Source organism: Excalfactoria chinensis, chromosome Z (assembly GCF_039878825.1).
Source record: "Excalfactoria chinensis isolate bCotChi1 chromosome Z, bCotChi1.hap2, whole genome shotgun sequence".
NCBI lineage: Eukaryota > Metazoa > Chordata > Aves > Galliformes > Phasianidae > Excalfactoria > Excalfactoria chinensis.
The window spans coordinates 1673692-1682884 of NC_092857.1; the positions used below are offsets into that span (position 1 = coordinate 1673692).

Sequence of the window (9193 nt, forward strand, 5' to 3'; positions counted from 1 at the left end):
TTTGTTATTTTATTTTATTTTATTAGGGGGGGAGATTTTAGGAAGCAAAGTCCACCTCCGCAACGCAGCCCCTCTGACCCCCTCTCCCCCTCCCCCCCAAGCCCAAGCCCCCTCTATAGAACCCCCAGTTCTTCCTCTATCAGGCTCAGAGTGGGGTCCCCCTCCATTCTTCGCAGCCGTCGGGGCGGCTCTACCCTGAGGGCGGGGGCGGTGGGGCGGGGGAGACAGCGGTTCGCCCCCCCCCTATTCCTAGAGAGGGGAGGGGGCCGGGGAAGGGGCGGCTTCCTCGCGCCGCTTGCAGGGCTATGCGTGGCTGCTAGAAGGCGTCCGAGCCCCGACCCACCCGCGGCACATCCTCGGCGACACGGGCGGGAGAGAAACTTCCACGGATCCCGACCTGGGGGTGGGCCTGATGGAACTGGGGAGGACAGGTAAGCTGTGGGGCTGGGGGTGAGCTATGGGTCCGGTGGTGAGATGTGGGGCTGGCGGTGAGCTCGAATGGGATGGCGAGGAGGGAACCATTCATGGAGGTGGTGGTGATAAGGAGGATAGTGGCATTTGGGATGGGTGTGGGTCTGGGGTATTCCGTACTTCATCCCCCCACGAGTTTGGGGCACAGTGTTAGAAGGATCGGTGCGCTGGAGCGGTGCTGTCCTCCTCTGAGTTTCTTTGCTGCCTCGATTTTATGTATTTTCCATTGGAATCGTGAAGCTGTGGTCAGGTTTGGAGAGCGGGCGAGCGGCACAAGGCTCAGCCGGACCCCAAACTTGGGTGGGCACGGGGGGCACTCGTCTTCCGTCCCCTCTCAGATGGGAAGTGGGCGGAGAGGAGTGGAGAGAGGTGAGATAGGAGACAGTGAGCGATTGCGGAGCGGGATCTCTGCTTTGTCAGCTCCGAGGATTAACACTGGGGGAAGTTTATTTATATTATTTTATTAATAGAATTTGGGGTGCGAGAGCTGGAGCACGAAACACGTGCACATGGGGGATGCCCTCTCCACCCAGACCTTTGGCTGCGTGCTTGTTGCACGACTCCTGCCCGCCAGCTGCCCCAAAGCAGTGGTCTATAGCAACCCATTGGCACCGCTTATATGGGGGTGGCTTTAGGGAAAGTGTGTTCGGGATGGGATATCCTCTCTGATTTTTTACCATAACCATGAAATCCTGGTGAGGAGGGAAAGGGAATGTGGAGATGGAAGGGAACAGAAGTTATGTTTGGATGTAGAGAGGCAGAAGGAGTCGAGGTGGACCCTGAACTATCGAGGAGAGCAGTAAAAGCCAACCGACCCCAATCCCCACAGGTTGTTTGTTCCTCATAAAATACAACTCTCCATAGCAGGAAGTTACTGCAAACATTTATCAATAATGAATGAATCTCCTGTAATAAAATCCTCGCGTAATTAGCTACAGGCAAGTGCGTGCATTATGCCAAAGCCTTTTGCAACTCTTTGTTGGAAATCCGACTCAAACAGAAGAGCAAAGAGTTAGAAATAACAATAATAATAATAAAAAAGCAAAGCACCACTCAGCCTTTCCGCATCTTTTTTACACCATTTCTGAAATCCGAACCGTAACTACTCCTAAAACATACCCGATAACTCTTCGGTGAATTCAGAAGAGTCATTAACATTCAGCTTTAAGTGAATGTTAACAGTAAATAAAGAAATCTCTTGATTGTAATAGTCGCAACAAAGCAATAATAAAGCAGTGGGTGGTCATCAGTAATGATAAATGTATCATTATTACTGTGCGTTGGGAAAGGGGTTGGGAAAGTGCTTCAGACTTTGTTAGTGGTGAGCGCGGTGGCAATTCGTTTCTTAGCCTGGGAAGAAAAAAAATAAATAAATAAAGCCATATAATTTTATACACAATTTAGGTGAAAATAAATTTAAATCTGTATATTACATTTTTAATTTCAAGATAGTAATTAAAGCTGCTTCATTATATCTCCTCGGAAACTCTCAGCGCTCGTCGTAATTGCCTGATTGCATGAGCTGCTGTCTAAGACACCCAAGGTTACTGGGATCTGAAAAGTGAATTATTCACTGACGTGATGAGTTTTCGCCCCATCGCGTCACGTTTTCCGGGAAGTTCCGATTCGTCGGTCCCAAACCCGGTGGAGGAAGTTGGATCCGATGTTCCCCTACGAGTCCCTTCCAACTTGGGATATTCCCCGATTCCAAGTTTGTTGCTCTTTGAGAAACACTTAACACAAACCCGATCCTGCCGGATGAAGCTCACAGCACTTCAGGCGTTTGTAAGCAAAATCAGTCGCTGAGCTGATTTTCGTTCGGGACTTCCCCCTCTCCCCCCCACCCTCCCCCCACCCCTATAAGGGTTAATTCACCCACATCCAAATTCGCAGCTTCCCCAGGCTGAACAAAAAGCAGATTTCGTGGATTTTTTGTTTTGATTTGAAGCACGGAGGAGCTCGGGGCTGGGATGCGTCGCACCGCTCTGCTCCTCGCAGAATGGGAATGAGAGCCGCAAATTGCAGTTGGGTGCCGGAGGCGGGGGGAGCCTTCCCCGGGGGGAGCGCTGAGCTCTGCACGTACCTTCACCTCCGTTCTGACCGCTCGGAGAGCGTAGGGAAGTTATCAGAGACAAAAGATGCTCTTTATTCCTCCGTCCTTCATTTTGCGCCGATTTTCAGCAGTTCGGAGGGGTGGCAAACGGCCCCAGAACACCCCGTCCCCAAACTCTGACCGTGCATTAAAAGCGCCGGGAGGAGCTCGCGTTTTTCCCCGTTATCATCGTTATTTGCGTCTTCCCGAGGCGTCCTCTCTCTCCGCCGGAAAAACTCCGCGCAGCTCTCTGCCCTTTTGTTGTGCCTAGCTCCGTTATTCAGGAGCGGAGACAAAAGCCCGAAGTGATGCGATCTAAATGAGCTGCGGGCTTTTCCAGATGGGACCACCTCTATTCCAAATGCCCCCTCCGCTTTCTGCTCCTTATAATAAAAAGCGATTACAAAAAGAATACTTAGCAAAGGGCTTCGCTGGACACTGAACAGAGAGTAGAAAAATATAGCCAGAAGTATTTTAAAAACCCATTTTGCTACCTAAATTTGGTTGGAAAAAGGGGTTGAGAACTGTACCTTGTGCGCTACTTTCACGGCTGTGAGTTTCAATGGGATGCGGAGGGGTGGGAGGAGGGGATGGATCCGTGCTGGGGGTGGTTTTCTTTGTGGTTTTTTAAGCGCACCGAGGTTGCCTCTTTTCTCGTGGGCTGCGCTCGTATTTAAGCGCTGGGGAAGTAAATAAAGAGCAGGAGAGTGAGGAGAGGTGGGTTAAACTTGGCTGCTTCTCTTTGCTGCTCCTTTTTTTTATTTTTATTTTTTATTTTCTTTTCTTTCTTTTTTCTTTTTTTCTTTTTTTTTTTTTTTTTTTTTTTTCACGAAGCGATTCGCAGCGAAGTGGATGTGCTGCTTTCGCCTCGTTTCCAAGGCAGAAGTGAGATAGGACAGAAGGGAAAAGGAGACAGGACTCGAGTTCGTCCTCTCCAGGTTCCTGAGAGAACTTTGTCCGCTTTCCCCCCCTCCTCTCTAATCTAACCATTCCAAACGGCAAAGGACGAAATGAACGCGAGTCAATGAACAGCAGCAGGACAGGAGCCCGGGGCGGCAGATCCAAGGGGGAAGAGCACAGATACCCCCTCGAGCCTGGCTGCCCGCCCCGCTCCTCGCCGGGGGTGCAGGCTGGGCTCCGGCCCAAACGTGGAAGTGCCGAACGGGTCGGAGGCGGCCCGAGCGGCCCGGGAGGGAGCACCCGGCCCGGGGCCACCTGCGGGAGCCGCCCTGTTCCTGGGCGGCCAGAGCTTTCTACTGCCAACAGAGGTCAAGCCCTACCCCTTGATACCCCAAGAGGTTTCCGGACAGGCTTAAGCAGAGTGAAAGTAGTGAAAGGTGTAACGTCGCCTCGCTGAAGCGGATCAGCCCATTCCCAATTAGGTGAAGTCCGCCGAGCTGGGGACTCTGCTGTGGGCAGTTCTCGGTTACCACGCACTGCCCGGCACTCCCCTGTCCGTGGGGACCTGTGCACGCACAGCACAAGTCCCCCTGGGTTTCTGTTTTCCGTACGGTATAAATTCAGGAAGCCCTTCAGCTTCTCCCACGGATTGCAAAGAGGCAGCGAGCAGGTGACCAAACTTTACTTAGCTTTGCTTTTAATGACGGTGAAACGAAAGGCTGGCGAAGACTAACGACTTCGCACCGAGTTTGAATTTCAGGTTGCGAGGCCCGAGTTCTGGGTAGGAGCATCGTTGGAGACGCACCGCAAGACCCACGCATCCTTTTCTTTCACTTCTCCATTGTCGGGGCTCAGAGCAGGGGCCGAGGCTCTTTATTCCCGTATCTCCCGGGAACCGTCGGGGCGAAGCCCTCCGGGGGTCCCCACCGCTCCCCGGAGGCGGCCGCTGCGGGGAAGAGTGCACCGTGAGCCCGCAGAGAGCGGGCAGCTCCTCCCGGTCCCCCTCCCCAGACCCCCCCCCCCGGTGACAGCGAGCGAAGAGAAAAAGGGAGATTTTCTCTTCGACGTTGTCATAGATCAAGCGATGCGTGACTCGGGTTTAAGCAATGAAACAATTGGAATCAATTAGCTGACGGAGGAGAGTTTAGAAGTGTAAAATTCACGTCAGCCCGGTTAGGAAGCATTGATTAAAATGTCACCAGTGTGAGGTTATGGCCACGGAAAGCAGCGGGCTCCGCGCAGGAGAGGCTCGGGAAAAAATGGGGGGGGAGGGGAGAAAAGGGGGAGCCTCTGTGAGACAAGGAGTGGAGTTTAATAAGAAGTGACAGAAGTAATAAGGAGAGGTGGGATTCTTCTTTTCTTTTGTTATTATGTTTTAATATATTTATTTATACATTTTAGCTAACGGGGGGGCTTCGCCGTTTTGATGCCCGGTGGAAAAAGGAGCGGAGAGAGTTCGGGGATCGCCGTGGGTGTCTCTGGGACAGATCGGCGCTGAGATTTTCGTCTGGACAGGTGGGAAAAGGAAGGGGAAATAAAGTGGCAATGTCACGTTTAGGTGATATTCGGGGGTTGGTACTGCTCGCGTGGATGGAGAGGAATGCTGAGACTGCTGCGGGTTTGTATAAAGGGGGAAAAAAGAGGAGGGGTATTAAAAAACAACCCATCGTCCCTGTTTCCACTCCAAGAGAGCGCTTGAGATCCTCTTTTAGCTGCTCCCTCGGCTTTTCCCACTGGTCTGCACCGCAGCGTGAAGAACGTCGTGAAATATGCACGTCTTTTTTTTTTGCTTCACTTTATTCACCTGCTTTGGGAAAGAAAATAAGAATAAGGAGCTGCAGATTATGTGCTGGGATTTTTGATTTTTTTTATCTTTTTATCTTTTTTTTTTTTTTTTTTTTTTTTTTCGTGTAATTAGGAAATGCCATTTGCTCCACGTTATCAGAAAGAGCAGGTTTGGAGAATCGCAGTTTTGAAAGGGAGCAGGGTTACCAGCATCTTCATCCGTGTTTGTAATGGTTAAAGCTGTCTGAGGCTGGAAATTAACTTTATTTCAACCCCTTTCTCTTTTCTCTCACCCCGTAATTTGTAACAATATTTGCAAATAATGACTGTGAAAAGAAGTGGGTTTTGTACTCAGGGATTATGAAACAGGCAAAGAGGCTCATATCGTGGTGGGGAAAAAAAAGAAGAAGAAAAAGAAGAGAGGGTGAGAGAAGGAAAATAAAGGACAGGAAAAAGAAGAAGAAAGGGGAAGGAAAAAAGGGGGGGGGGGGGAAGAAGGGAAATGGGAAAACAGAAGGAAAGGAAAGGGGGAAAGGAAAGAAAGGAGAAAAGAGAAAGGAGGGAAAAAAGAATGGGGGAAGAGGAATGAAAAGTAGAGGGAAAATAAGGGGGAGAAGGGGGGAAGGAAGGAAAAGGGGGAAAAAAGGTAAAAAAGAAAAGAATGGAGAAAAAGAAAGGAAAAGAGAAAAAGAAAGAAAGGGTGGGGGAAGAAAGGAGAGTAGAGCGGGAAGAAGAGAGGGAAAGGAAAGAGGAAAAATGACATGGAAAAAAAAAAAAAGAGGAAGGAGAATTGAGAAACAAGGAAAGGGGGAAAAGGAAAGAAAAGAGGGGAAAGGAAAAGGAGAAACGAGGGGAGAAGGGAAGAAAACAGAAAGGTAGAAAGACATAGAAAGTAAGAGGGGGGGTGGGGGGGGAGAAAAGGGAGGAAGGGGCAAAGAAGGAATGAGGAAAAAAAGGCAAAAGCTCAGCCCCCTTTCCAATGCCTCTTCTCGAGCCTCCCGTCCCGGCTCGAGGCTCTCCAGGAGGCGCTGAGGGCTGCGCGGTGCCCCGGGGCCCCGACGGGGCGTCCCGTCCCTTCTCGTCCAGGGAGGACCGAAGGGAGGGATGGGGGCGGCGAAGGGGGGTCCGGCCCTGTCCGCCCCCCCGGGTCCTGACGTCACCGTGCCCACGGGGGGGGGCGGCTCCCAGGGAAGCGCGTAGCTCCGCGCTGCAGCCGCCTCCTCCTCCTCTTCCGTGCGCGGAGCTCCACGGAGAGGACAGGGGCCGGGCGGCCGCGGGGATGCTCGTCTTCTCCTGTGGTGGCCCGCGGAGGTAAAACGGGGATCGGACGCAGAGGTGAAAATCGGGGCGGTGGGGCTGCGGAGCAGCCGTGGTGTGCGGTGGGGAACGGTCCGTAGGGCGGCTGGGGGATTTATGGGGATGCTGGGTGGGACGGACGTGCATGGTAATGCAGAGGCAGTGAGTAGAGAATGGGGTGGGAGAAGCGGAGAAGCACTCGGTGCAGAATCAGTCTTCCCGCAGATCGCTGTAGAGCGGGGCACTGAGTGCTCCCTCCCAGCAAATTCAAAGGAGGGCATTTAGGGAGCCGGGCAGCTCTCGGACGTGTTTCCCTTCCCCTTCATCCTGCCGTCCCCCTTTCTCCTCCCCTGCTATTGACGGGGCCCCACTGACGGCTCCGTGTCCCTCGCTTTCTGCCCTGCTGACAGCTCCACGTCTCTCATTCTCCCCACAGCTGGAGAACAGCGGCCCCCCTGGCATTGAAGAGATGGCAACCAGCCCCCTGCCTGCTCCCACGGACATTTTGCTGCCGTCTCCATCCGGCGCTTACCCACCAGACCCCATGAGCCAACAGCAGCGTGCTGGCCACGCCGCCATGAAACCCAACCAAGTGGGGCAGGTGATCCTCTATGGCATCCCCATCGTCTCGCTGGTGATCGATGGGCAGGAGAGGCTGTGCCTGGCACAGATCTCCAACACTCTGCTCAAAAACTTCAGTTACAACGAGATCCACAACCGACGCGTGGCCCTGGGCATCACCTGCGTGCAGTGCACACCAGTGCAGCTGGAGATCCTGCGGCGCGCCGGGGCCATGCCCATCTCCTCTCGGCGTTGCGGGATGATCACCAAGCGGGAGGCAGAGAGGCTCTGCAAATCTTTCCTGGGGGAGAACCGTCCACCCAAGCTGCCCGATAACTTCGCTTTCGATGTGTCTCATGAGTGTGCCTGGGGGTGCCGGGGGAGCTTCATCCCTGCCCGCTACAACAGCTCACGCGCCAAGTGCATCAAGTGCACCTACTGCAGTATGTATTTCTCCCCCAACAAATTCATCTTCCACTCGCACCGCACTCCCGACGCCAAATACACGCAGCCTGACGCTGCCAACTTCAACTCCTGGCGCCGCCACCTCAAGCTGACCGACAAGAGCCCCCAGGACGAGCTGGTCTTTGCCTGGGAGGATGTCAAGGCCATGTTCAATGGCGGAAGTCGCAAGCGGGCACTGCCACCCACACCCACTGCCACCACTCCTGGGACCACCGCTGTCCCCCAGTGCCACGCGCTGGGCTCGGTGAAGGCAGCAGCTGTGGTGGGGGGTGGCTTGCTGGCCCCACACCTTCTGGCCGCTGCACCCCAGGAGCTGCAGCAGAAGCGGCCACGCTTCGAGGAGGATGAGGAACTGCATGAGGCCGTGGCAGTGGCAGGAGGGAAGAGCCCACGGAGCTACCCACTCATCCCGGTGCCCAGCAAAGGGGCCTTTGGAGGAGTGCTGCAGAAGTTTCCAGGCTGTGGGGGGCTCTTCCCGCATCCCTATGGCTTCCCTGCAGCCTTTGGGCTCTGCCATAAGAAGGAGGAGGGCAGCAGTGCGGGTGATGCCCTTGGAGGGACGGCGGCCCACAAAGCTGGAGGAGGGACAGCAGGTGGCGGGGGGCTTTCTGGGCTCTTCTGGCCTGGAAGGAAGGATGCAGCCTTCTACCCACCCTTCTGCATGTTCTGGCCGCCCCGCACGCCAGGTGCACTGCCAGTGCCCACCTATTTGCAGCCCCCTCCTCAGCCACCTGGAGCAACGCTGGGCTGTGCGCTGGGGGATGGCGCTCTCAGGCAGGCCTTCCTGGACCTCTCGGAGCCTGAAGCGGCGGCCTCAGAGCCTGCATCGCCTTCTGCTTCGGATGGAGGGAATGGGGCAAGCGGAGCCCGCGTCCCCCCACACCCACTGGAAGCAGCTGGAGGCCATAAGGCTGCCAGGGGAGGCTACCACCACTCCAGCGCCTTCCGCCCAGTTGGGGGCAAGGAGGATTCGGAGAGTCTGGCTAAGCTGCACGGCGGTGGCCCGCATCGCCCTGCGTCTCCACTGCAGCTCCTGCTTCCCCCGCCGCCCCCACCACCACCCCCTCCACCACCACCACCCGAGGATGGGGGCTGTGAGCGGCCTCCGTACCCCCCAGCAGGCACCTTTGCCAGCGAGGACAGCAGCGAGGAGGAGGAGGAGGAGGAGGAGGAAGAGGAGGACGAGCCTGAGGTGGACGTCGAAGGGCACAAACCCCCTGATGAGGAAGAAGAAGAGGATGAGGAGGATGAGGAGGAGGAAGGCGAGGAGGACACCGACCCCCTGACGCCCACCGCCCGCTTCCCACCCAGCAGGGCTCTGCCAGAGAAGGCTGGCCAGGACCGCCCCCCCACCACCAGCCACCCCTTTGCCCGTCCTGTAGAGGAGAAGCTGGGGGAAGGCCAGGCCCCCAGGGCAGGCAGCGGAGGCAGCAGCCCAGTGCAGCACCCAGCGCTAGAGGAGCCACCCTGCTACAAAGATGTAAATGTCCCCAAAGGGCTGAGGGCCACCCCGTGTAGCACCTTGACACAGCCAGGCCTGCTAGGCCGCGGCCCACCGGGCTGCACTGGGGCCTTCTAGGCCGCATGGAGGACTGCTAGGCCACACTGAGGCCTGCGAGGTTC

General features: G+C 55.2%; 1 protein-coding gene across 1 annotated transcript in view; it reads left to right on the forward strand.

Annotated features, from left to right (window-relative positions):
• The first annotated feature begins 332 nt into the window (after positions 1 to 332).
• The window catches only part of SKOR2 (SKI family transcriptional corepressor 2), a 23431-nt gene continuing 14570 nt past the window's right edge, over positions 333 to 9193 (forward strand). Inside the window, exons 1-3 of the mRNA XM_072360152.1 lie at positions 333 to 431; positions 4865 to 4978; positions 6981 to 9050. Of these exons, the coding sequence (XP_072216253.1) occupies positions 7014 to 9050 (2037 nt within the window). The 5' untranslated portion in view covers positions 333 to 431; positions 4865 to 4978; positions 6981 to 7013. The remainder of the gene's footprint in view (positions 432 to 4864; positions 4979 to 6980; positions 9051 to 9193) is intronic.